Source organism: Pleurodeles waltl, chromosome 5 (assembly GCF_031143425.1).
Source record: "Pleurodeles waltl isolate 20211129_DDA chromosome 5, aPleWal1.hap1.20221129, whole genome shotgun sequence".
NCBI classification, from domain to species: domain Eukaryota; kingdom Metazoa; phylum Chordata; class Amphibia; order Caudata; family Salamandridae; genus Pleurodeles; species Pleurodeles waltl.
The window spans coordinates 124108101-124135901 of NC_090444.1; the positions used below are offsets into that span (position 1 = coordinate 124108101).

Below are 27801 nucleotides of genomic sequence, written 5' to 3' on the forward strand. Positions count from 1 at the left end.
TGGAAGAGAAAGCTAGATTTGATTTTTGCAAATGTAGTAAATATCCAACTATATCTTTTGGAGATGCGGTTAATGGCTGAATTTGATTATTCTGGCAGTAATACACGAATCTTTTCCACTTGTTTGCGTAGCAGTGTCTAGTGGTAGGTTTCCTAGCTTGTTTTATGACCTCCATACATTCTTGTGTGAGGTGCAAGTGTCCGAATTCTAGGATTTCAGGAGCCAAATTGCTAGATTCAAAGATGCTGGATTTGGATGTCTGATCTGTTGTTTGTGTTGTGTTAACAGATCTGGTTTGTTGGGTAGTTTGACATGAGGTACTACTGACAGGTCTAGTAGTGTCGTGTACCAAGGTTGTCTTGCCCATGTTGGTGCTATTAGTATGAGTTTGAGTTTGTTTTGACTTAACCTGTTTACTACATATGGAAGGAGAGGGAGAGGGGGAAAAGCATATGCAAAGATCCCTGACCAGTTCATCCATAGAGCATTGCCTTGGGATTGCTCTTGTGGGTATCTGGATGCGAAGTTTTGGCATTTTGAGTTTTCCTTTGTTGCAAATAGATCTATTTGAGGTGTTCCCCAAATTTGAAAGTAATTGTTTAGTATTTGGGGGTGAATTTCCCATTCGTGGGTTTGTTGGTGATCTCGAGAGAGATTGTCTCCCAACTGGTTCTGAATCCCTGGAATAAATTGTGCTATTAGGCGAATGTGGTTGTGAATCGCCCAATGCCATATTTTCTGTGTTAGGAGGCACAACTGTGTTGAGTGTGTCCCTCCTTGTTTGTTTAGATAATACATTGTTGTCATGTTGTCTGTTTTGACAAGAATGTATTTTTGGGATATTATGGGTTGAAATGCTTTCAGCGCTAGAAATACTGCTAACATTTCCAAGTGATTTATGTGAAACTGTCTATGATGTATGTCCCATTGTCCTTGGATGCTGTGTTGATTGAGGTGTGCTCCCCACCCTGTCATGGAAGCATCCGTTATGACGTAATGTGGCACTGGGTCTTGGAAAGGCCGCCCTCGGTTTAAATTTGTACTGTTCCACCATAGAAGCAAGAGGTATGTTTGGCGGTCTATCAACACCAGATCCAGAAGTTGACCCTGTGCTTGTGACCATTGTGATGCTAGGCACTGTTGTAAGGGCCGCATGTGTAATCTTGCGTTTGGGACAATGGCTATGCATGAAGACATCATGCCTAGTAGTTTCATTACCATTCTGACTTGAATCTTTTGTGTTGGATACATGGCCTGTATTACTTTGTGAAATGTTTGAACCCGTTGTGGACATGGAGTGGCAATCCCTTTTGCTGTGTTGATTGTCGCTCCTAAGTATTGCTGCGTTTGACACGGCAGAAGGTGTGACTTTGCGTAGTTGATGGAGAAACCTAGCCTGTGAAGGGTTTGTATGACATATTTTGTGTGCTGTGAACACTGTTCCAGCGTATTGGTTTTGATTAGCCAGTCGTCTCAAGTACGGGAACACATGTATTTGCTGCCTTCTGATATGTGCAGCTACTACTGCCAGGCATTTTGTAAAGACTCTTGGCGCAGTTGTTATTCCGAACGGCAACACTTTGAATTGTTAATGTATTCCTTGGAATACGAACCTTAGGTATTTCCTGTGTGAAGGATGTATTGGTATATGGAAATACGCATCTTTTAGATCTAATGTTGTCATGTAGTCTTGCTGTTTGAGCAGTGGTATTACGTCTTGTAACGTGACCATGTGGAAGTGGTCTGATTTTATGTAGGTATTTAGTGTTCTGAGATCTAGTATTGGTCTTAGAGTTTTGTCCTTTTTGGGTATTCGAAAGTACAGTGAGTAAACTCCTGTGTTTTTCTGTTGAGTTGGTACTAATTCTATTGCGTCCTTTTGTAGCAACGCTTGAACTTCTAGTCCTAGAAGATCTATATGTTGTTTTGACATCTTGTGTGTTTTCGGTGGGACGTTTGGAGGAAATTGGTGAAATTCTATGCAATAACCATGCTGGATAATTGCTAAGACCCAAGTGTCTGTTGTTATTTCCTCCCAAAGTTTGTAAAATTGGCTTAGTCTTCCCCCCACAGGTGTTATGTGATGGGAGTGTGTGACTTGTGAGTCACTGCTTATTTTGAGGGGTTTTGGGGCCTTGGAATTTTCCTCGATTTTTTGGGAATTGGCCCCCTCTAAATTGCCCCCGAAAACCTCCCCTCTGATATTGGCCCTGGTAGGTAGGTCTTGTTTGTGAGGTTGTGGTTTCTGTGGGTTGACCTCGAAACCCTCCCCTAAAAGGTGTTTTCCGAAATGTGCCTCTGCTCTGCGGGGAGTAGAGTGCGCCCATGGATTTGGCTGTATCGGTGTCCTTCTTGAGTTTTTCGATGGCAGTGTCTACCTCCGGCCCAAACAATTGCTGTTCATTAAACGGCATATTGAGCACAGCCTGCTGGATCTCCGGTTTGAACTCAGAAGTGCGCAGCCATGCGTGCCTCCGTATTGTGACTGCAGTGTTTATTGTTCTTGCAGCTGTATCTGCTGCATCAATGGAAGACCGTATCTGATTATTTGAGATACTTTGTCCCTCTTCCACCACCTGTTGCGCTCTTTTTTGGAACTCTTTGGGTAAGTGTTCGATGAAATGTTGCATTTCATCCCAATGAGCCCTGTCGTATCTTGCCAAAAGTGCTTGTGAATTGGCGATACGCCACTGATTTGCTGCTTGTGCTGCAACCCTTTTTCCCGCCGCATCAAATTTGCGGCTCTCCTTGTCTGGAGGTGGTGCGTCGCCTGAGGTATGAGAGTTGGCTCTCTTACGAGCTGCCCCCACAACTACTGAGTCTGGCGTTAGTTGTGTTGTAATATATATTGGATCAGTGGGCGGTGGCTTATATTTTTTCTCCACCCTTGGAGTTACGGCTCTGCCTTTAACTGGATCCTGAAATATTTGTTTTGAATGTCTTAGCATTCCTGGGAGCAAGGGAAGGCTTTGATATTGGCTATGGGTGGAGGATAGGGTGTTAAAGAGAAAGTCATCCTCAATTGGTTCTGAATGTAAGGACACATTGTGGAACTCGGCTGCCCTTGCGACCACCTGTGTATAGGATGTACTGTCCTCAGGTGGTGACGGTTTTGTAGGATAAGAGTCTGGGCTATTGTCAGACACTGGAGCATCGTAGAGGTCCCATGCATCGGGATCATCCTGACTCATCGTGGTATGAGCTGGTGAGTGCATCAGTGGTGGAGTTGTTGCCGGTGATGCATGTATTGATGGTGGTGGGGACGGTGGTGGGGTTGTTTTCTTTGCCACCTTTGCCTGTGGTTGCTTGTCCTTTTGTTGAAAGGCAAGTTTCCTTTTTATTTTGATTGGAGGAAGAGTAGTTATCTTCCCTGTGTCCTCATGAATATGAAGCCTTCTTTGTGTGTAGTCAGGCTCTGCAGATTGAAGCTCCTCTCCAAATCGATGTAATTGGGAGGTTAATCCTTGTTCCTCTGTATAGGAACTAGTTTTCGGCTCCGAGGCTGGCTGTTTCGGAACCGAAACCTTTTCGGAAGTCTTTTTAGGCTCCGAAGAAACCTTCTTTGTTCTCGGCGTGTCTCGGTGCCGAAATTCTTCGGTGCCGCTGTCTCTGTGCCGAATTTTCTCAGAGCCGCCGTCTCGGCTCAGAGGTTGCTGTGTGGCGGTATCTCAACCGGAGTCGGATGACTTCGACACCAGCATGCCCTTTTTCGGTGCCTTGGATGGGTCACCTATTTTTCGGGTTAAGCCATGGCCTGTTGGCGGTGGCGTCCCCTGGGCTTTTGTAGACTTCTCGTGAGTCTTGATTTTCGACGTCTTACTCACGGTTTTGGTTGTTTCTTCGGCGTCGAGTTCTTCCGAATCCGACTCGCGGACGGAGAAAGCTTCTTCTTCCTCCTCGAAACGATCTTGACCTGTCGGCGTGGACGCCATTTGTAGTCTCCTGGCTCTTCGGTCTCTCAGTGTCTTCCTCGACCGAAACGCTCGAAAGGCTTCACAAGTATCCTCCTTGTGCTCGGGGGACAAGCACAAGTTACAGACCAGATGGTGATCCGTATACGGATACTTGTGATGGCATTTTGGGCAGAAACGGAATGGGGTCCGTTCCATGAGCCTTGAAGTCGCACGTGGCCGGGCCGACCAGGCCCCGACGGGGGATCGAAAAAACCCCAAAGGGCCACCGTAGCTCTTCAAAATTCGGTGTCGACTTGTTCTAACTAACCCGATACCGAACGCAAACAATACCGACGTTTTTTTCCGAGATTCTAACTAACTTTCCGACCCGAAACACAGAGCGAAAAGGAACAGGTCCGAACCCGATGGCGGAAAAAAAACAATCTAAGATGGAGTCGACGCCCATGCGCAATGGAACCGAAGTAGGAGGAGTCCCTCGGTCTTGTGACTCGAAAACACTTCTTCAAAGAAAAACAACTTGTAACACTCCGAGCCCAACACCAGACGGCGGACTGTGCACAGCATGTGTATCTGCAGCTACACTTGCCATCGAACATATATATATATATATAGGCGCATCAAGGGAGATGCATTTTGCTGAGAAAGGAATGGCAGTGAGATTATACATCAACTATGAAACTGTTAAGTAACCTCCCGCTTGTATATTTTCGCCCCAATGGCAAGATGCTGGTGTGGTCATTAATATGCACAGGATATACTGAGGTGGAGTGCAGGGACTGCCAGATGCAACTCACAAGTGTACCCCAAGTCTCGGAAGCCAATCAACCATTTACTCTTTCTGATAAGAAGTCACACAGGGATACTACACAGTCCTTGCTAAATAAGGGGAGACTAGGATCAGGATAAGGGATTATTAATGTCTAATGAATGCCAGCAAACAAAGACCTGCTGGGATTTGGTGTAAAACTGGGTCTCAGGAAGATAAAAATGTTCATCCTGCGTAATTTTATTCGGAAATAATTGAGTATGCAATTCGATGAGCGTTTTGCTCGCCACACAGATTGGTGCACAACAGATTTTTCTGTAACACCCTGTACAAATGTACATACAGAGTAAGGTAGCAGTGATCATGAATCTGCTACGCCTCAGAGAGCGTAGTTGGCAAGTTTAAGCCTGATTTGTTTGGTGCTTCCACGATACCCGCCGCCATGCTACCTACAGGTGGTTCCTAAGCTTTTGGCCATGTGACAGTAGCTATTAAACAACAAGAAAGTATGTAACGGAACACTCATTAATCATTCATACCGCAATCAAAATGTAACTGAAATTTAACTCAGTTGAGCATTTAATTCTGATGAATCTGTAGCTTGGTGAAATTACACACTGCTACAGCAAACACGTGTTTCATCCCAAAAGACTTTCTCAAGGCTCGCTTAAGAAAGTTAGAGTAGATGAAGAATTGAGAGTCATCAATGACATCAGCCATGCAGGTTGGCATCAAAAGATAGGGAATGGTAGGGGTGCTTAAAAAAAAAAAAAAAGATTATATGAAGGCGATAGTAACAACGATGTGACGTAGTTCCTGATCAATCAGAATGCTGAAGTAAGGTTACAAGTGCATCCCAAACATTTGCAAAGGACTCTCAACGCTCAGTGAGTCCCTAAACCTATGCCACGTTTGTTCCACAGTTCGAGCATGTGCAGTCCCCTACAGTTGAGCATTATCAGATCACCTTTTTGTGTTATTAGATTAAAACCCAACACTTGACATAATAAGTAACTTGCAGCATGGACCAAGATGTTGCATTTCTAAAATAGTAATCAATTATGCTTATTAGTAATAGTCACCAAGTATAGGCATTCTAGAATGTTCATTAGTGTGATGCTGCCAGGTGGGGTTGTGAGACCCTTTGTGACATCATTCACTGAGCGTTCTCGGGAATCCAAGGGATTCTGCCCAATCGTATTCTTTATAACAGTACTTACCAGTCTGACCATAGGCAAATATACAAGCGTTGTAACCCTCAAAGGCATTTTGAAGAATGTTCTCCCCAAGGCACTGAAAAACAACATCTTGACCTAAAAGGTGACAGGTATAAGAGGTTAGACAATTCAAACTGTGCGAACAGTAGGCTTCTTAGGTTACAAAAAGCATCATCATGCCCCATTGTTTTTTTAATTTGTAACTTCAAGGACAATGTAAGAAAACATACATACTCTTTAAACAAAACTGTAAAACTTTGTAACTACTTGCAGAAACCGAAGATGTGTAAACCAAATAAATCTTTATCACTACCAGACCTCGGCTTGTTTGTTCCTGTGCCAACATTCTCCTCTCTGATCCATTTTTCAAACCTTGATTATAACTTTTTCTCTGCATTTACGCCTACACTTCTATTTTCGTCTCCAAATGTATTATACTACCATAGGTTATAAGCCTCCATTGAGTATTTCGCAATAAGTAGTACAGCAATTCCAAATACATAAACTCAAGCAACTATTTACTTGTAACGAGACATCAAGATGTCTTAACGAGACATCAACATTTCACCAAACAAGTTGTGACTGCGAGTCCATCTTCAAGGTCACCTGAAGGTTGGAAAGGCATGTCATTTAAATCTCTCAGTAAACTTCAGTCTATTAAGTAATTCCAGTTCAGTCCAGACTACACCTCTTCATAGCTGACAAGCAGGAGGGATCTAAACAAATTACAGCCAAACTATGAGATAAGGCTAACGGCAACAGGTGAAAGACAACACAATTTAGATAAGAAAAACACAGAAAGCAACATTAAGGAACACATTCAGAGTGTATTTGTCCTACAAAGACACATGTGCCATCTACTTGAGTAAGCATAAATCTCCTCGTGTTACACTGTAGGTTTCCACTCGGATGACCAAATGCTAATTTCTACCAGGGATTTTTAGGAGTAAGTTACTTCTCGCCTAAAGGGTACCTCAGACAAGACTTAAAAATAGGCACCCCACCCTTCCTACATGTCTAATGTTAATCGGGAGAACTGCAGTTACCAGGATGACTTCTCCGGCAGAACTATCAGCACATCTCCTCAATCCCTTGTGCTTCTTCTGTTCTCCCCACGCAGCAGCTGCTAAACCTCACCTGATCAACATCAGAAGCTCTTCCTCCTCTGGCTAAGCATTTTGTGATAAGAAATGGCCCATGAAACATGGTCTGTCTTCTCTTCCGACCGGACAAGCAATCCTGGGGCTGAAGAGCTACCACATATGGTCAGCCCATCACTTTGCTCACAAAATGCAGAGGAAGCCCGCTACAACCCTGATGGGAACCTACAAACGTTCTTGAGAAGCAACAACCGTGTCAGCCTTCCCTTCCATGGAAACAGCTGTCACCTCTGTCTCCTTTTATGTGTAACACAGAGCCCTAACCAGCCATCTAATATAGCCTCAATGGCAGCCACTCATTTCTATATGACACAATTTGTAAAAGGCAACTCTTCTCTTTTCAATGAACCAGACACTTGTGGGTTTCCTAGATTTCTTTTCCCTCCCTCAACCCAGTAAAAGTTCAGCTGCTTCGATGCATGCCCCCTTTCTGCGCATCTAACTTTTTAAATCTCATCGGGCCCCAACGTGGATACAAAAACTCTGCAATAGCTCCCGTGTGAACAGGAAGCGCCACTGGCCGGTGCTACAGCTGCATTACACACGGACATCAGGGTACCCTTAACACTTAGCGCACTGTCAAGCACGGAGCGACTGGACATTGGAGAAAACAAACTGTGTGCAAAGTTTAGAGTGAGACCTTATTACAAATGAAAAGGCCACTCCTCATAAGAGGAAGCAGGGAGGAATCAGTGAAGAAGCTGCAGGTATATAGAATATTCACCAGAAAGAATGATACTGAAGGTTAGTTATTTGTTCTTCTGATGGGTACTTCTAACCGTAAATTACTCACTTTTCGTGTCAATACCACAGCAGTACCCCTAGAAAGGAAGTCAGGCAAGACCACGCAGGTGTAATGGCCCTCACTGCGGTCTTGTGAGGCGCTAAAATAATGCCTGGTGAAGGAGGGGACAGACCCCAGGTAGCAGCTCAGGGGGCTCCTTCTTGGCCAAAGCACAGCACAGCTTGGTACAAAGAACATGATGTGATGGTTTGTATCACCTACATTGTTTGCGATGCAGTCTGCTGGTACATCACAAGGTGAGAAGTACAGAAGTATTTGCAGTAACTACAGATACATACATCTTGAAGTCACTTCCTGGACTGCCTTCACTCACTAAGGTGACAAAGGGTCCTACTTGGAGTTTGGCAGACGGGTTACTCTGTCGCAAACGTGACAGATATCCCGCCCACTACATTACAATCTGCATAGACTATGGGATGGTGATACGGCAGACAGGATATACGTCACGTTTGTCACGGAGTAGCCCCCTCTGCCAAACTCTAAATCAGGCCCAAAAAGTTGATTGTGCACCCAGCGCTCCTCAGCCTAATCAATGCAGAAAATACACGCCTGCCTGGGATCCAACCAAACAAGTCTTTCCTCCACCTTAGAGGGAGGCGACAGGAAGGAGGACGCAGGGAGCGTGATGGACAATAATACATGAAAGGGAGGTACCACCTTCCGGAGGAGGGATGCCCCAGTCCAAATGTACCACCTGTCATTACAGCTAAGTAAGGGTCTCCATACACGTGGCTGAGTGTGATAACCAGTAACTCAGGGTCAAACTGGAATTGCCCTGATGTAATACCTGGGGTATTACAGGTGGGACCTTAAAACTCCCCTAAGAAATTAGAAAATATTAGGGGAACTAGTAATTCCCATCCTGTTTTCCTTAGTTAAACCTCATTTCATATCAAAGCGTTTCACCTGCAGACTGCAGTCAAAAGCTTTCAGCATCCGAAATTTGCAGGTGAAATGCACTCGGGGCTCAATTCAGAAAGAGACTCCGCAGTCGTGACGGAATTTCCACAATGAGAACTGCAGTGCGGAGTTTCCGCCACGAGTGCGGAGACTTCGCCACGACTTCAGAGGCTCTTTGTGAACTGGGCCCCGAGTAACTCCGATAGGTCCAGTTACTCCCAGTGAAACGCCACTGGAATTATAAGGGCACTCGTAATCGAGGCCCTCGTGCCCAGTTTATTCTGTACTATTTGAGTTCCGGTCCCGTACCTCCTGGTCAGGTGTCCATGCATTCACCTCCTACCACTGTGCACCCCCTCCTCCCGTCCATTACCTGCCAGTCACGAAACAATGTAGTTTTTTTTTTAGATTTACAGTTTTAAAAGAGGTCAAAACTCGTCACCAAAACACGAGACTGTCCCAAGCCCAGGCACTTCTGGAACATAGACAGTCCAACAGCCCAAAACCCAAGGAATACAATCCCTCGAGCACCACACTTTAGAGAGAAAACTAAAAAAAAAGAAAAAATAAGCAAATAAAAACATCTTTCTGAAACTTACTTTCCCACACCGTCGGACTCTCACATTATTCCTACATGAACACTAATGGTTTTCATTTGGCTGTGGAGTCAGAGATTTTGCAAAGATACAACCTCGGTTAAGTTGTGCCTCACACAACAACCCAAGCTGCGCTCTGTGGCGATGCGCAGGCGATCACATACAGTAGAAACGCGGGTTCCCACCGGGACACGGCCTGAACCGACCAGGCTCCTCAGTAAACCATGAAGAGCGGGGTGTAATCGCCGAGAAATCTGCAGGCTCGTCCACTCCACAGCCAGGACGCGTCAGGTAAACCGAGAAAGCACAAGACGCAGCAAACCCGCATGGTGGCGACGGACTGGCCGCGGAGTGGACGGGTTAATGGCCTGTGACTGGAGTACACACGCGGGAACTGCTCGTTTGTCATCGGATGCCACCAAGAGCATCCGGGCAAGGCCAGCAAGTATTGCACAAGGCGAAGGCTAAACACGAAGGGGGTCGGGGTACAAGTGGGGGGAAAGCAAATGAGCAGGGAAGGGACAAAAGCGCGCAGTGGGGGTGGACTCGCGCCAGCGCGAGGAGGGCGGAAGCGAGACAGGGTGCAAGAACAGCATGGAAGTTAGGGGGTGAACCGGGCCCGGTTCCGGGATCTGGGAGGGCCAGGAAGATGAACAGGGTTACCTGGCGTTTTACAGGTGTTTGATTGCTCGCTGTGGGCATGCAGGGTAGTTCTGTAGGGGGATGAGGAACACACGGTACTGGCCAAATAATTTCATCCTGTATTTCTGTGGCTTTCTACTAGGGTGACCAGACGTCCCGGATTTCCCCGGACAGGCCCGGGTTTTAGAGGACTGTCCCGGTGTCCCGACGTCTCTCTTAATTTTGAACAAATGTCCCGGTTTTTGGGACAAAGGTCAAATTATCTAGGGAAGCATAAATCCAAGGTATGGTCTCCTTTAACAGACGCCTACAGAGTATGCAATAATTAAAGTAATTTATCTGTTACTGTCAGGCAACACAGTCCCCCGTCTGCGCCCAGCAGAGAGACGGAGTGGGGCAAAGAGAGACGTGGGTGGGGAAGGTTGGGGGTGCAGGGTGGGAGGTCAAGCCATACCTAATTTTATATGTATAGTCTTGTAAATGTGTGTGTGCGTGTGTGTGTGTATGTGTGCGTGTGCATGTGTATATATATATATATATATATATATATATATATATATATATATGTGTAAACACACACGATTAGGCACACATTCACAAAGCTACGCAAAAAAGGGACATGTTAGATATAAAAGTGAGTGAAAAGTCGTTAGTCCTTCTTTTATGTCTGACCTGTCCCGGTTTTTGCTCCTCAAAATCTGGTCACCCTACTTTCTACCTCTGATCTTCTGCCCTCTTTGCATCGCACTCCATGCTTTGTAGACCACCTCATCCTCTGATCCATCACTTCCTCTTCTCTACCAACCTCACCCTCCTCTTTCCCTGCCTCACCCTTTCTCCCCACCTCATCCACCTTTCTCCTTGCCCTCCTTTCTGTCTGCCGTACCCTCCCTCCTCGCTCTCTCCACCTCAGCCTTCTCTTTCCACCTCACCTTCTGCTTTCACTCCACCTCTCCATCCTCTTACTCTGCACCAGCCTCCTCTTTCTCCACCTCACCCTTCTGTCTCCAGCTCACCTTTCCCGCTTGGCCTCCCGTCCTTCCAATCTCTGCCCCCTCCTCCTCTGTCTTTCCAACCCACCATCATCCCATTCTTCCTCAGTATCCCCCCTCTGAGTCACACACCTCTCTGTCCCCCCAACTCCTACCCATCGGCCTCCCCTTACTTTGCTTCACCTGTTCATCTCTCCACCTCACAGCCTCTCCCTCCACTTCAGTGTCTCCAGTCAGCATCACCTTCACTGTTGCTGCACATGGGGGACACTGAAAGGAAGGGGGCTTGATCTGCTAGCAGCGTGTATGACTGCACTTGTGTTGGTGTACAGGTGCGTAATCCCCCTGCTTCCCTGGATGAGTTTGTCACTGGTAGCTCTCAACCTCTGAATGCTAGCAGCAGCGAGGCCTGTATTATATCAGCTTTTCTCAAGAGCATGCACAAGATCTACAAAGATCTGGGCGCAATTAGCATTTCAAAGAGACAGTAAGGGGAAGTGTGACTTTTAAAGTTGTGGATAGTGGCTTCTCCTGCGCACTTACTCCAAAAATGGTGATAACAACTGAAAGACCAGACAAAGTTAGCAACCTGAGGAGAACCAACCAAACAGCAAATGTGTGCCCGTTTCTACCCTTAGCTAGCCACTGAGTAGTAGAGCTTCTAAGGTTGAGGACTGGACTTCTCACTGAGTGGGTATTTTCTCGAACAATATTTGTTTGTCAGTTTCTTGAGCGGAATGTATATTAAGGGGAACTGGAAGGAAATTACAATTAATGTGATTGTCTCAAATATGAATTGTTTTTCCTAAATTGTAACCTGCAGGCTGTTGACTCACGTTCTCTTCCCATTTCCCACTAGTCTCTCCCAGTCTCACTAGCCTCTCTTTCTTTCTCTCTTCTTGTCCCTTTTGTTCTATCGATCTCCTCCAGTCTCATGATCCTCCTTCTCTGGTCCCTCCCCCACCATTGATCCTTTACTCATCACCCTTCGTTCTGACCATTTCTTTCTCATCATACTCATCCTCCAACAGCGTCATCCTTTGCCTTCTCTCTAACCTAGTGCTCCCCCTCTACTCACCTCTCATCGCTCCCCTCTCAGTAGATGCCTGCCCACTGCCAAATACCCTTCAAACGCTTTGCTTGTCATTCTCCTGCTCCGTCTTGCCTCACTCATGACCCTACTTTATCAGACACCTCTTTCCCCCTCCCTCAACCACCTCCCACAGCATCCTTATCGCCTTCTCTTATCAACCCTGTCGGTGCTTAGTTTATCAAAAGATAAGTGCCGCACCCCAAACTATTCCTCAAGAGGCCACTGCAGCTCGCAGCACACACAGGCCCTTCCAAAGCTGCCAAATATCAAACTAATGCCACCCGCTTGCCATCACTCCCACAAATGTGACAATTTGGGCTTCACCGGGTGACTTAAAGGTATAAGAATGGCCTGTTCACCCCAGTGTTATTATTACAGATATCACATTTTAAAAAAGCACAGGAGCCCACTGTTAAACAAATAGACTGAGAGTTCCACCATGTGGTGGGCTGCATACATAACTGCCAATGCTGAGCACTGGCAAACACCAGCACAAGTTAAGCACTCTTTTCTGTCATAATTCTTTTCTTTTCCCTTCTACTCACTCTTTTCATTTTATTTTACCCAGCTCTTTCCTTGCCATTCTTTTGTCTTACATACTACCTTTCTCTTACTCTCATCTTTTCTGTCTATCGGCTCTCCTCTCATCACTGCTCCCGTCTCTCATCTCTGTGCCCCTTCACCCTTTCCTTTTGAACAGATTCTAGGATATTTGATCATGCTCTCAAACCTTTAGCATCACAGCTGCGAAAACTGTGGCCCTGTGTTTTTTAAAACTTCTAATGAAAGCACACGGCCACGTCCAGAGCTGCTAGTTACTCAACAGCGGAGGAATGTGAGGTATGCACTCCACCTTTCAAAACATCACTATTATGTGAAGCACAAATAACTGTCTATCAAGTTCAGGGACATCTGACAGCTCAGATTTATTTTATGGTTGACTGGATATAAAAGTTATTTAAGGTGCAGTGCTTACTTTCACACTTTTGGGTCGGAAATAGAAGGATGAATAGCACGATTTAAACTCGTGAAGCCACAGATTGTAGGAATATCTAAGTAGCAAGTGCATTAGCCCACTACATTACCTTATCAGTGTAGGACCTGTTACAGCAGCGCTATGATCCATTTCTAGCCACTGATATAGCCAAAAGAGAATGTTTTGGGAGTGAATAAATGCACAGTCGCTGGGGTCCCAAAGTCTGTTTTCTGTGTCTTTGTTTCCTTTGATAATATTATCAGACCAGGGATACTGGGAGTGGGCAGGACACCAGCAGCACCTGTTTCCAGTCCTGCCACAAGAGAACCACCACTAATGTTCAAGGTCAGAGAAGCCTGGTTAAGGCCTTTTTACAACAGGAAAACCAAAACGTGTGACACTCGCAGCTTTTTTTCTTTTTAATATACGCCCAAGGTTAAGCATGATGTAATGCCAATCGCGAGGGTGGCTGTTATCATGCACACGTGAATAGCCGGGGTCACCGGTTCCCTTGCTGTTCAAGTATCCCAGGGCATCGGTGCGATTCATGAAAGCTAAACAATTTAACCGAGGAAGTGAGGCTACGGGCTCCCCAGGTGACTCCGTGAGAAAAAGCAAAAAAGCTGGTTTTCGAATTGTGATAGGCCTTGGGTGGGCCGTGGGGCGGGCTTGGGAGGGCCTGGCCCACTCTCTAGAACAGGGCGGGGGAAGAAGGCGGACAGGCAGACGGGTGAGCAGGCAGGAAAATGAGTTGTGTCAGGAGAGGTGAGAAGAGGGAGGCCGAGCAGGCAGAGAGGGAGGGGAGCAAGCACAGCGATACGGTGGAGAGCCGAAGGGGTAAGTATGCAATCAGAAGGACGCTGACGGGCGGGGGGAGGGCAGTGAGCAATCAGTAGGGGGGCAGCGAGCACTTAGAAAGGCAGGCTCGAGCTACAATATAAGGGCAGCAAGCAGGCAGAAGGATGAGGAACAGGCAGCGGGGGTTGGCGAGCATGCAGACACGGGAAGGCGAGAATGAAAGGGGGGGACGGGACTCAGGGGGAGAGGAGAGAGAGTGAGCAGGGAGAGGGGGAGTGAGAGTGAGAAGGGAGAGGGGGAGTGAGAGTGAGAAGCGAGAGGGGGAGTGAGAGTGAGAAGGGAGAGGGGGAGTGAGCGAGCAGAGGAGAGTGAGCAATCAGAAGAGAGAGAGTGAGCAGGGAGAAGGGGACTGAGCAGGGAGAAGGGGACTGAGCAGGCAGAAGAGAGGGAGCAGGCAGAGGAGAGGGAGCTGGCAGAGGAGAGGGGGAGTGGGCAGGCCGAGGAGGGGAGTTAGCAGGCAGAGGAGAGGGGGAGTGAGCTGACAAAGGAGAGAGAGAGAGATAGTGAGCAGGCCGAGGAGAGAGAGAGAGTGAGCAGGCAGAGCAGAGGGGGAGTGAGTAGGCAGAGGAGAGGGGGAGCGAGCAGGCAGGAGAGGGGGAGTGAGCAGGCAGAAGAGAGGGGGAGTGAGCAGGCAGAAGAGAGGGGGAGTGAGCAGGCAGAAGAGAGGGAGCATGAGCAGGCAGAAGAGAGGGAGCGAGACAGAGCAGGCAGAGGAGAGAGAGTGAGCAGGCAGAGGAGAGAGAGTGAGCAGGCAGAAGAGAGGGAGCATGAGCAGGCAGAAGAGAGGGAGCGAGAGAGAGCAGGGAGCGAGAGAGAGCAGGGAGCGAGAGAGAGAGAGAGCAGGCAGAGGAGAGAGGGAGTGAGCAGGTAGAGGAGAGGGAGCGAGAGAGCAGGCAGAGGAGAGGGAGCGAGAGAGCAGGCAGAGGAGAGGGAGCGAGAGAGCAGGCAGAGGAGAGGGAGCGAGAGAGCAGGCAGAGGAGAGGGAGCGAGAGAGCAGGCAGAGGAGAGGGAGAGTGAGCAGGCAGAAGAGGGAGAGTGAGCAGGCAAAAGAGGGAGAGGGAGCAGGCAAAAGAGGGAGAGTGAGCAGGCAAAAGAGGGAGAGTGAGCAGGCAAAAGAGGGAGAGAGTGATCAGGCAGAGGAGAGAGTGTGTGATCAGGCAGAGGAGAGAAAGAGTGAGCAGCCAGAGAAGAGAAATAGTGAGCAGCCAGAGAAGAGAGCGAGAGAGAGAGCAGGCAGAGGAGAGGGAGAGAGTGACCATGCAGAGGAGAGGGAGGGAGAGGGAGAGAGAGAGAGAGAGAGAGAGAGAGAGAGAGAGAGAGAGAGAGAGAGCGCGCGCATGTAGAGGAGAGAGAGATTGAGCAGGCAGAGGAGAGAGAGATTGAGCAGGCAGAGGAGAGAGAGAGAGTGAGTGAGCAGGCAGAGTAGAGAGAGTGAGCAGGCAGAGAAGAGAGAGTGAGTGAGCAGGCAGAGGAGAGAGAGTGAGTGAGCAGGCAGAGGAGAGAGAGTGAGCAGGCAGAGAGCAGCAGAAACTGCAAGGTGAGCAGGCAGAGAGGGGAGAATAAAATGGGCAAGTGGGGAAGTGCATACGGTGTAAAGGCATGATGTTGCCAGCACAACGCCCTATTCTGGTCAGCCTCTTGCTGTTCTAGCCTGGTATGTTAGAGCTTGCCCTGCATGCACATAAGGCTTACCCTGAATAGTCACAAGCAATCCCGTCTATGGCGTAACGAACTTGAGGGGGCCCTTGGCACATTACATGGAGGGGATCCCCCTCCGGACTCAAACAGGAGTTCTCAGGCCAGAGTACTGTGCTGAGGGGGCCCCCTGGAGTTCACTACCCCCCCCCCCCCCGCACTGCGGGGGCTGCAGGAGCCTTTGCTATACCCCTGAATCCCATCTAAATGGGAAATATCTGTATGCTTCCCTGAGCCATGGTGCAAAAAACCCTCAGAAAACACAGATGTGTGTTAACACACAGCAGGGAGCTCCGATCATGCTCAGATTTGCACCCCTGGAGCTCACAGCCACAGAGAGCTGCACCAGCAGCAAATGCAAGCTATATTATACCCATAGTGTAAGGTAGGGTAAAGCATGGGCGAGCCCGCTGTCAGGGCTTCATGCTTCTCCCTCCAGTGTGTACCCCCACCCCAGCCAGACTGCTCCATGTGTTCCACCTCATGCTCTGAACTAGAGCAGGGATTGGTCTTGGGTACTAATGGCCAGATGTAGCAAGGGTTTTGCGAGTCGCAAAAGCCTCTGTGCTATGTAGAAATGCATTTTGCGAGTCGGATCCGACTCGCAAAATGCATTTCCGACTCGCAAATAGGAAGGGGTGTTCCCTTCCTATTTGCGACTCGCAATGCTATGCATTTTCATTTGCGACCGCGATTGCGGTCGCAAATGAAAGCGCAGTTACCATCCACTTGAAGTGGATGGTAACCCAGGCGCAAACGGGAAGGGGTCCCCATGGGACCCCTTCCCCTTTGTGTCTGGTAAAAAAAAAAAAAATTCAGAGCAGGCATTGGTCCAAGGGACCACTACCTGCCCTGAAAAATACCGAAACTAAAGGTTTCGTTTTTTTTTTCAAAGTGCAGCTCGTTTTCCTTTAAGGAAAACGGGCTACACTTTGATAAAAAAAGACTGCTTTATTTAAAAGCAGTCACGGACATGGTGGTCTGCTGTCTCCAGCAGGCCACCATCCCCGTGAGTGCCCTGACTCGCTATGGGGTCGCAAATTGCGACCACCTCATTAATATTAATGAGGTGGGTCTTTGCAACCCCATAGCGACTCGCAGAAGGTGTCTGAGACACCTTTCTGCATTCCAAATTGCGAGTTGCAATTTGCGAGTCGCTGGGACTCGCAAATTGCAACTCGCAATTTGGAGTTTTGCTACATCTGGCCCTAAGTTCCTACAAACCAGTGCAGCTCCCACTGTGCGTTTGTTAGTCTGGGACCACTGTGTGCATCTGGAAGTCATGTCGGGGTGACCTGGGACAAGGCAAGGCGCGCGCAGGCACTGAGGTGGGGAACAAATAGCAGGGAGGCCAGGTGCTGACAGGTAAGTACACGAATGCACGAGCAGCTGCCTGGAGAAGGGCAGAGCTTCAGCAAGCTCACCCAGACCCGGGCCAACGACGAAGAGCACTCCACACAGACTCCACACAGACTCCACACAGACTCCACACAGACTCCACACAGACGAACGAACACACTCAAGAGTCAAGGTTACCTGCAAACTTGTCCTTAGCAGCCTCATCCATGGACCAGAAACAGTGGTCGTAGGCAAACACCTGTTAGAAAACAAACAGGAGAGTGACAGGGTGAGTTCACATCAGAGCTGGGTCTGCGCCTACCTTTCAAGAGGCAGAAACCAGCACTCCACATCAGTTTCACAAAACTGGAGTAAAATTTGGGAGTTTTTAATCTCGGAGATGTTTGTCAGATATAAACAAAAAAGACAGAAACCCAAGAAACAAGTTATTCGCTCCAACCACATACCGGATATTTAACACGACACCCTTAAGCACTGACTGCTCGGACAGCATTCTCTGTTGTTGATGCTACGGAAGCCATGAAAGAAATTCATTTCAGGCTAGAGTGGGACAAGTTTTGCTTTGCTGAGGAAATGCACTTTTTTAGCTGAAATTGTTATCAACATTTATCCTGTACAGAGACTTCACAACTAAAGAGGATCTCAGAGTAGCCCAGCTTGTGGTGCACCCCTTTCAAAGTCCACAACAAAACAATGGTGGCATTTGGAATCGCTGTGCCTTTTCTTTCCACTGGTCAGACGCACATTTCCAAAGATCACCACCATTGCTCCCCGCAAAATACAGAATCCACGTCAGAGTTCCCAAAATATCCCCAGGCTCCACCACAGAGACTTCACTCCAAGTGTACCCAGGCTAAAGTGCTGCTTGCCCCAAGTGTTCCTTACATCGGATTCAAAACTTTCCTTGCGCCTTGTAGATTATCCACCTTGTGCCAGCAGCCCAAAAAACACCCTGCCATTGCTGCCAGCCCAAAACACACTCTATGATAGAAACCGGTAGAAAACGTAGCTTTCAGCTGCGTGGGGTATAAAAAGTAGCTTGCAGCTGTGTGGGGGTATAAAAAGTAGCTTGCAGCTGTGTGGGGGTATAAAAAGTAGCTTGCAGCTGTGTGGGTGTATAAAACGTAGCATGCAGCTGCGTGGGGTATAAAATGTAGCTTGCAGCTGCGTAAGGTATAAACCACAGCTTGCATTTGCGTGGGGTATAAACTGTAGCTTTCAGCTGTGTGGGGTATAGACCGTAGCTTGCAGCTCCTTGGGGTATAAACGGTAGCTTTCAGCTGGGGGGGAATAGACCGTAGCTTGCAGCTGCTTGGGGTATACACTGTAGCTTTCAGCTGCGTGGGGTATACACTGTAGCTTTCAGCTGCGTGGGGTATAAAATGCAGCTTGCAGCTGTGTGGGATATAAAATGTAGTGTGCAGCTGTGTGGGGTATCAAACATAGCTTGCAGCTGCGTGGGGCATAAAACATAGCTTGCAGCTGCATGGGGTGTAAATCATAGCTTGCAGCTGCGTGGGGTGTAAAACATAGCTTGCAGCTGCATGGGGTGTAAATCGTAGCTTGCAGCTGCGTGGGGTACAAAACATAACTTGCAGCTGCGTGGGGTACAAAACATAACTTGCAGCTGCGTGGGGTACAAAACATAGCTTGATGATGCCTAGGGTATAAAACGTAGCTTGAAGATGCCTGGGGTATAAAACGTAGCTTGAAGATGCCTGGGGTATAAATCGTAGCTTGCAGCAGCATAAGATTTAAAACAGATTGCAGCTGCGTGAAATATGACATGAAGCTTGCAGCTGACTGGGGCATAAAACACAGTTTGCAGCTGTGTGAGGTATAAAACATAGCTTGCAGCAACATGAGGTATAACATGTAGCTTGCAGCTGTGTGGGGTATAAAACATAGCTTGAAGCTGGGTAGGGTATAAAACGTAGCTTGCAGCTGCATGGGGTATAAAACGTAGCTTGAAGCTGGATGGGGTATAAAACGTAGCTTGCAGCTGGATGGGGTATAAAACGTAGCTTGCAGCTGCGTGGAGCATAAAACGTAGCTTGCAGCTGCGTGGAGCATAAAACGTAGCTTGCAGCTGCGTGGAGCATAAAACGTAGCTTGCAGCTGCGTGGAGCATAAAACGTAGCTTGCAGCTGCATGGGGTATAAAACGTAGCTTGCAGCTGCATGTGGTATAAAACGTAGCTTGCAGCTGCATGTGGTATAAAACGTAGCTTGCAGCTGCATGGGGTATAAAACAAAGCTTGCAGCTGCCTGAGGTATTAAACGTAGCCTGCAGCTAGCTGCGTGGGGTATAAAACGTAGTTTGCGAGAGGATGAAGAGAAAGGGTAATGAGGGGAATGAAATCGAGGAGACTTCAAGGGGTCCTCGTCCTATGGTCATGGTATTAGTGAGGTGCAATGAGTCACTGGGAGAGTACGCTATATGTGAAATGGTAGACCCCAAGGGCAGTAATACTGCAAACCAAGAATGTCCACCAGGTGCAAAGACACAGAGGAAAATGCCCGACTAGACTGGCATGGTGGCAGATTATCGTTATTGTAATGTTCTACGCCTTCGTTTACAGAGGTCAGCCGAATGGAATGGAATCAAATGCCACAGCTTTCATGGTCACATTAGGCACCCATGCTGTGTTTCAACCATGTTCACCCTTGCCTGTGCCACAGCGATGCCAGCCCTCACCTGTGCCTCTGCCACGCTCACAGCCAGGCTGTGCTACTGTCATGCCAGCTCTCAAATGTGTCAATATCATGCTCACAATGAGCGGTGCCCCTGCCATGTTCACAGCCTGCTGTGCCACTGCTATACCAAACTTCTGGCTGTATCCTGTCCTTGGAGGAGTCCTTGGCTACAAAACGGAGCTAGAAGTTGCATCCAACCCACAGCACCAAACACCCACTCTCCAGCTGAATCCTGTACAGAATGCACCTTGAAGCTGTTTTTTCACTCCTTGCATCTGCTATTAATGATCCTGGAGCCCAGCCTACAGCAACATTTAGAGATTACTTTCTTGGCCTACCTAGGAGGAAACTGATAGACTCTAGCTCTAATCACTAACCTCTTCTGATCTTCTTCTGATCTTGGATACCAAAGATCCCATGTCTAACACCTGGCATGGGGAACCACAGGGATGTAAGAAGCGAGGACAGCTATATTTAAATATCAGCATCCTCCTGGAGTAATTATTAAATAAATAAAGTAATCTGTTGGGAACAGAATCGTTCTCCTAGGCAAAGCAAGGTCACAGAGGATTCAGAAAGACGAGTTCGGAATTTTCTTTTCAAGTTAAGGTGGCTGATTACATTGTAGATGTTCATGGTGTCTCAGCCAGGAAGGCCAGATCCAAACTGGCTTTGATGGTCCAATGCACATCGTAATCAGGCTTGACTTACTCAGTGACCGAAAACTCCTCTGAAGGAGGTACTGGTGTGATGCTACTGCAGATCTGGAGATGCACCCTGGAATGTTTTTTTATACAAATGTGGTAATATGCACCCCAAAGACCCACTAGGCTGATACAATCTCATATTTGTATATCCACAATAATGCAAGACGTATTTACCTTATTACGCAATGCATTTACAAATTTGTTCTAGAAATAGAGCTGGTCTGAGATTCAAGAGGTACTTGACCTCTTGGAGACAATGAAGTAGCAGTAACATGATCACAAAGGTTTCATTTTCTGCCACAGGTCTAGAAAAGCCTTTGAAACATACATTTTGGAACAGATGAGTGATTTCAAAGGCGAGGAGAGAGATTCCTCATTGATAACATGAAGACGAGCAATCTTGGATAAAATAATTGGACATTCTGCCTCTTTGGGGTGAACCATAGGTAAGTCACTTCCTTGGATGCATCATGAACACAAGAGGAAGGGTTTTGAGCTGTGAACGAACCCTCTTTATCAATGGTGGTAGACTTAAAGCTTTCAAAACCAGGAAGATTACAGATCCCAAGGCGGGCAAACAGATATACTTGACGGCTTGAGCAACTGATGCTTAAAGACTAAGATTTCTAAGAAAAATACTTTGGGGGAGAGAATAGATGTTTACCAATGGACTTTAATCCGTATATCACAATGCTGCAATGAAGCTGTCAAATATGCATTTCCGCACAGAGCACATGGGCCACTAACACAAGAAGCACCATTAGTGATATCCGAAGCAATTTGTGGCTGATGCAGCAAAGCTTCTTTGCCTTCAGTGAGCAATCAACATAACTCCAGTGTAAGCTCTGGAATGTAACAACAAATTTGTCAAAACTTCTTTGCAAATTTCAATGAACAATTATATATGAACAGATTATGTGATAGGAAGACAACTCTACCTTGAAGGAGTTTTCCCCCAGGACTCCCATCCATTTGATTATTTGTCAAGACCAGAAGAGAAAGAGAATTAAAAACTCTGCTAGATATAATTCATTACAATTACTCTGGGCCCTACAACAGGAAAGTACTACTTTCTTAGGTAATGCAGCAAGTGGCCTACTTTACACTTACGCTTTGATAGTGCGTAGGAGCTTGCTTTGTTCACTTATATGTACGGCACTATAGAATATTATTCAACTGATACTGTAGGCTGTTAACAGCTGATTTTTTCTTTCCATTACTACTTGCTATTCACACTTCGTCACCTCACACATCTCCTAAACAGTATATAGTCTAGATCTTAAACAGTATAAAGGCAGTCTAGGTTTTAAACAGCATATAATCTAGATCTTAAAAAGTATAAAGATAGTCTAGATCTTGAACAGTATAAAGGCAGTCTAGAACGTAAACAGTATAAAGGCAGTCTAGAACGTAAACAGTATAAAGCTAGTCTAGATCTTAAAGAGTATAAAGATAGTCTAGATCATGGGTACTCACAAACTTTTTTTCGGGGGCCAAAATTGCAGTATGGTTTGCGGCCGAGGGCCGCACTGAAGTGACAGCGGGGGTGGGGGGGGCTTATAGGGGGCACAACCACCCGCCCCCTTTTTCAAAACATTGCTAAACAATGCTGCATTTTGAATCCAGGTATAACTACAAACCTACAAAGAGGACATTTTGAAAAACATTTTTATTATCAGACAATAGTAATCTTAAGAGGCATGGCATGGTAATCCTTGTGAACAGGATATTCAGCACAGGCCCAATGCAGCACAGTTTTCTCCGAGTCTGGAAAATAGGTATGTCAAAGGAAGACATACTAAGAACTTATTAGTGTTCTGTAATCTGGTATTATGTCTGAAACGGCAAGCCTTAAGAGCTGATCCAGATGTAAGTCTGTTAGCTTATTTCTGAGTTTACTCTTCAAAAGTCCCATTGTGGAAAACAAACTTTCGCAAACATATGTTGACCCAAACATACAAATTATTTTCTGGGCCACTGTAGAAAGAACAGGAAATTTGTCAGAAGGCACAGTGTTCCAGAATTCTTCTGGTGCCTGCCCCAAAAAAGATGCTCTGAGAGCTGAGTTGTGCTGCATGTCTATCAGCTCCATTTGTGCTTGCGGTCTTTTCACGCCAATAAGTTCAACAGCATCAAGATTTCGTGCACTCACCATCCAGGGGTTTTCAACCAGCCTGAACAGGGGGTGAGGGTTCTGAATTGAGAAAATCGCCTTTTGATCTCCCTAGAAATTTCCTCAAGACATGCACCAAGATTTAGCGTTGGCAGCATTTCTTGTGCATTTGGAAACCTCTGAGTCACAGCCAACAGTTTTGGAAAGTGGGTGAAGTCAGCAACATCCAGTTGTTCTTTGAATAGCACAAGCTTACTTTCCAATGAGTAAATACCATTCATCATGGACCACACAAGCTGTTGTTTGCCTTGCAGCATCAAATTAAGAGCATTGAAGTGTGCAAATAGATCTGAAAGAAAATGGAGCATTAAAAGCCATTACACATCCTTTAGTTCTGGGAATGTTTGACCTCTGCTGTTTGCAAAGTGTTCAATTTCAGGAAGCAAAGCAATGAACCGCTCCAGAACTTTCCCTTTGCTTAGCCATCGCACTTCAGTGTGCATCAAGAGGTCTGTATATTCCGCTTCTGAATCCTGCAGCATAGCCTTAAAAGGTCTACGGTTAAGGGCTTTGGCACGAATAAAATTAACAATTTTCACTGCAAGTTTTAGGACGTTATTCAGTTCTCCATTCTTTAATTTTGCACACAGAACTTCCTGATGAATAATGCAGTGGTAGTCTATTACAGGCTGTCCAGTGAGCTTCTTTTTAAGCAAAGATACAAAGCCTCTGTCATGGCCTACCATAGCAGGAGCGCCATCTATTGTGATGCTAACAAGACTGTCCAGTGGTATGCGATGTGTTTCGAAGTAGTTGCAGATACTGTCCAGAATATCTTCTCCTCTTGTGTGCCCGTGCAGTGGTAGAAGGCACAGGAGCTCTTCTTCGGGATAAAGCGATTGGTCCAAATACCTCACCCAAACTAATAACTGGGCCACATCACCTATTTCTGTGGACTCATCCATGGCAATGCTGAAGAACGGTGACTCTGACAGCTTTGATCACCTGCTCCTGGATATTTTCACCCATTGCCTCTATTCTGCGTGCACAAGTGGAATCCGATAGCTGTAATGCACCAATTTCTTTTAAAATGCTGGATTTGTTGCTATAGTTTTCAAACAAAATTTCAGCTGCTGAAAGGAAACATTTCTTCACCAGCTCTGACTCCGTGAATGGCTTCTTATGTTTGGCAAGCAAGTAGCATATTTTGAATGATGCTTCTGTAACAGCCTCAGATTCCTTCATTTGGCAAAGGAAGAGCTTCTGCTGGGAAAGAAGTGTTTGCTTTAACGATGCCACTTTTGTTGAACGCAGTTGTGAGTGCAATGGGAAGTTCTCACTATAACTTGCGTGTCGAGTTTTGTAGTGCCGTTCCAGGTTATATCTCTTAAGAACATTTACTTTCTCTTTGCAAAGCAAACAGGTAGCTTTTTCCTTTGGCCATTCAACAAACAAGTACTCTTCTTCCCATGCTGCCTGGAATGATCTGTGTTCACTCTGTATGGATCTGGGTCGTTTGCAAGGCTTGGTAACTGGACTGTAGGCCATTGGTCTCAGCAAGTTTGTGCAATGATTTTCAAGGGTCAGGAATCAGATTTTCCCCTCACAGCCAAAGGACCGACACCACTTCACGACCGACCGACCTACAACACTTCACGAGCGACCGATGGACTGACACCGCCTCACGACCAATGGACCAACACTGCGTCTCGCTACAGACCTCTGTGCACAACACCAAAGTAATATAAAGTGATGTGTAAAAGGAAACGAAGCATATCGTGATCTAACAATTGTCAACACACATGCTGGCCTTTTCAGATTCCCAGAGAACCATGTTATAAAAAGTATTTTTTGCAATTATGCTTGCAATCTGCTAGGTATACTAGAGTGATAATGAGGCCAATGAATGGTATACGGGCCCCTTTTTAGAGATTGTTTTTTTTCAGCATGCTGGGAGGAGGAGTAAGCTGAAGGTGTTTGCCCATCACACAAAGTGTACCCCACTGGACACTTCACAAATGGTTTGATTTATATTGGGATTGTCATCTGATTTTTGGTAGTTTTCATGGGTGGGTGGTTTCTCTCTGGCTGGCCTGGGTTGGTGGGTATGGGTTATAAAAGTAAGCATTATTGTTTGGAGGTTGCACAAACAAAGGTCTAACTTGGTGCCTAAGCATTACAAGACAAAGATACAGCAGCACAGTTCCTACCCTTGCAGGGTCCGGTCTATCACACACAGGGCCATCTGCTCTCACCCCTACCCCAGTAACACACACAGCGCCATCTGCTCTCACCCCTACCCCAGTAACACACACAGCGCCATACACACACAGCGCCATCTGCTCTCACCCCTACCCCAGTATCACACACAGCGCCATCTGCTCTCACCCCTACCCCAGTATCACACACAGCGCCATCTGCTCTCACCCCTACCCCAGTAACCCACACAGCGCCATAAACACACAGTGCCATCTGCTCTCACCCCTACCCCAGTATCACACACAGCGCCATCTGCTCTCACCCCTACCCCAGTAACACACAGCGCCATCTGCACACAGCGCCATCTGCTCTCACCCCTACCCCAGTATCACACACAGCGCCATCTGCTCTCACCCCTACCCCAGTAACACACACAGCACCATCTGCACACAGCGCCATCTGCTCTCACTCCTACCCCAGTATCACACACAGCGCCTTCTGTTCTCACTCCTACCCCAGTATCACACACAGCGCCATCTGCTCTCACCCCTACCCCAGTAACACACACAGCATCATCTGCACACAGCGCCATCTGCTCTCACCCCTACCCCAGTAACACACAGCGCCATCTGCACACAGCGCCATCTGCTCTCACCCCTACCCCAGTATCACACACAGCGCCATCTGCTCTCACCCCTACCCCAGTAACACACAGAGCGCCATCTGCACACAGCGCCATCTGCTCTCACCCCTACCCCAGTAACCCACACAGCGCCATCTACTCTCACCCCTACCCCAGTAACACACACAGCACCATCTGCTCTCACCCCTACCCCAGTATCACACACAGCGCCATCTGCTCTCACCCCTACCCCAGTAACACACACAGCGCCATCTGCACACAGCGCCATCTGCTCTCACCCCTACCCCAGTATCACACACAGCACCATCTGCTCTCACCCCTACCCCAGTAACACACAGAGCGCCATCTGCACACAGCGCCATCTGCTCTCACCCCTACCCCAGTAACCCACACAGCGCCATCTGCTCTCACCCCTACCCCAGTAACACACACAGCACCATCTGCTCTCACCCCTACCCCAGTAACACACACAGCGCCATCTGCACACAGCGCCATCTGCTCTCACCCCTACCCCAGTATCACACACAGCGCCATCTGCTCTCACCCCTACCCCAGTAACACACAGAGCGCCATCTGCACACAGCGCCATCTGCTCTCACCCCTACCCCAGTAACCCACACAGCGCCATCTGCTCTCACCCCTACCCCAGTAACACACACAGCGCCATCTGCACACAGCGCCATCTGCTCTCACCCCTACCCCAGTATCACACACAGCACCATCTGCTCTCACCCCTACCCCAGTAACACACAGAGCGCCATCTGCACACAGCGCCATCTGCTCTCACCCCTACCCCAGTAACCCACACAGCGCCATCTGCTCTCACCCCTACCCCAGTAACACACACAGCACCATCTGCTCTCACCCCTACCCCAGTATCACACACAGCGCCATCTGCTCTCACCCCTACCCCAGTAACACACACAGCGCCATCTGCACACAGCGCCATCTGCTCTCACCCCTACCCCAGTATCACACACAGCACCATCTGCTCTCACCCCTACCCCAGTAACACACACACAGCGCCATCTGCTCTCACCCCTACCCCAGTAACACACACAGCGCCATCTGCACACAGCGCCATCTGCTCTCACCCCTACCCCAGTATCACACACAGCGCCATCTGCTCTCACCCCTACCCCAGTAACACACACAGCACCATCTGCACACAGCGCCATCTACTCTCACTCCTACCCCAGTATCACACACAGCGCCTTCTGTTCTCACTCCTACCCCAGTATCACACACAGCGCCATCTGCTCTCACCCCTACCCCAGTAACACACACAGCATCATCTGCACACAGCGCCATCTGCTCTCACCCCTACCCCAGTAACACACAGCGCCATCTGCACACAGCGCCATCTGCTCTCACCCCTACCCCAGTATCACACACAGCGCCATCTGCTCTCACCCCTACCCCAGTAACACACAGAGCGCCATCTGCACACAGCGCCATCTGCTCTCACCCCTACCCCAGTAACCCACACAGCGCCATCTGCTCTCACCCCTACCCCAGTAACACACACAGCACCATCTGCTCTCACCCCTACCCCAGTATCACACACAGCGCCATCTGCTCTCACCCCTACCCCAGTAACACACACAGCGCCATCTGCACACAGCGCCATCTGCTCTCACCCCTACCCCAGTATCACACACAGCACCATCTGCTCTCACCCCTACCCCAGTAACACACAGAGCGCCATCTGCACACAGCGCCATCTGCTCTCACCCCTACCCCAGTAACCCACACAGCGCCATCTGCTCTCACCCCTACCCCAGTAACACACACAGCACCATCTGCTCTCACCCCTACCCCAGTATCACACACAGCGCCATCTGCTCTCACCCCTACCCCAGTATCACACACAGCGCCATCTGCTCTCACCCCTACCCCAGTAACACACACAGCGCCATCTGCACACAGCGCCATCTGCTCTCACCCCTACCCCAGTATCACACACAGCACCATCTGCTCTCACCCCTACCCCAGTAACACACAGAGCGCCATCTGCACACAGCGCCATCTGCTCTCACCCCTACCCCAGTAACCCACACAGCGCCATCTGCTCTCACCCCTACCCCAGTAACACACACAGCACCATCTGCTCTCACCCCTACCCCAGTATCACACACAGCGCCATCTGCTCTCACCCCTACCCCAGTAACACACACAGCGCCATCTGCACACAGCGCCATCTGCTCTCACCCCTACCCCAGTATCACACACAGCACCATCTGCTCTCACCCCTACCCCAGTAACACACACACAGCGCCATCTGCTCTCACCCCTACCCCAGTAACACACACAGCGCCATCTGCACACAGCGCCATCTGCTCTCACCCCTACCCCAGTAACACACACAGCGCCATACACACAGCGCCATCTGCTCTCACCCCTACCCCAGTAACACACACAGTGCCATCTGCTCTCACCCCTACCCCAGTAACACACACAGCACCATCTT

General features: G+C 48.0%; 1 protein-coding gene across 2 annotated transcripts in view; it reads right to left on the reverse strand.

Moving 5' to 3' along the window:
• The window catches only part of KIF13B (kinesin family member 13B), a 537272-nt gene that overhangs the window by 332736 nt on the left and 176735 nt on the right, over positions 1-27801 (reverse strand). For both annotated transcript variants that reach the window (XM_069233796.1, XM_069233797.1), the window contains exons 4-5: positions 17151-17211; positions 5901-5993 (exon numbers count right to left, since the gene is read on the reverse strand). In XM_069233796.1, the coding sequence (XP_069089897.1) occupies positions 5901-5993; positions 17151-17211 (154 nt within the window). The remainder of the gene's footprint in view (positions 1-5900; positions 5994-17150; positions 17212-27801) is intronic.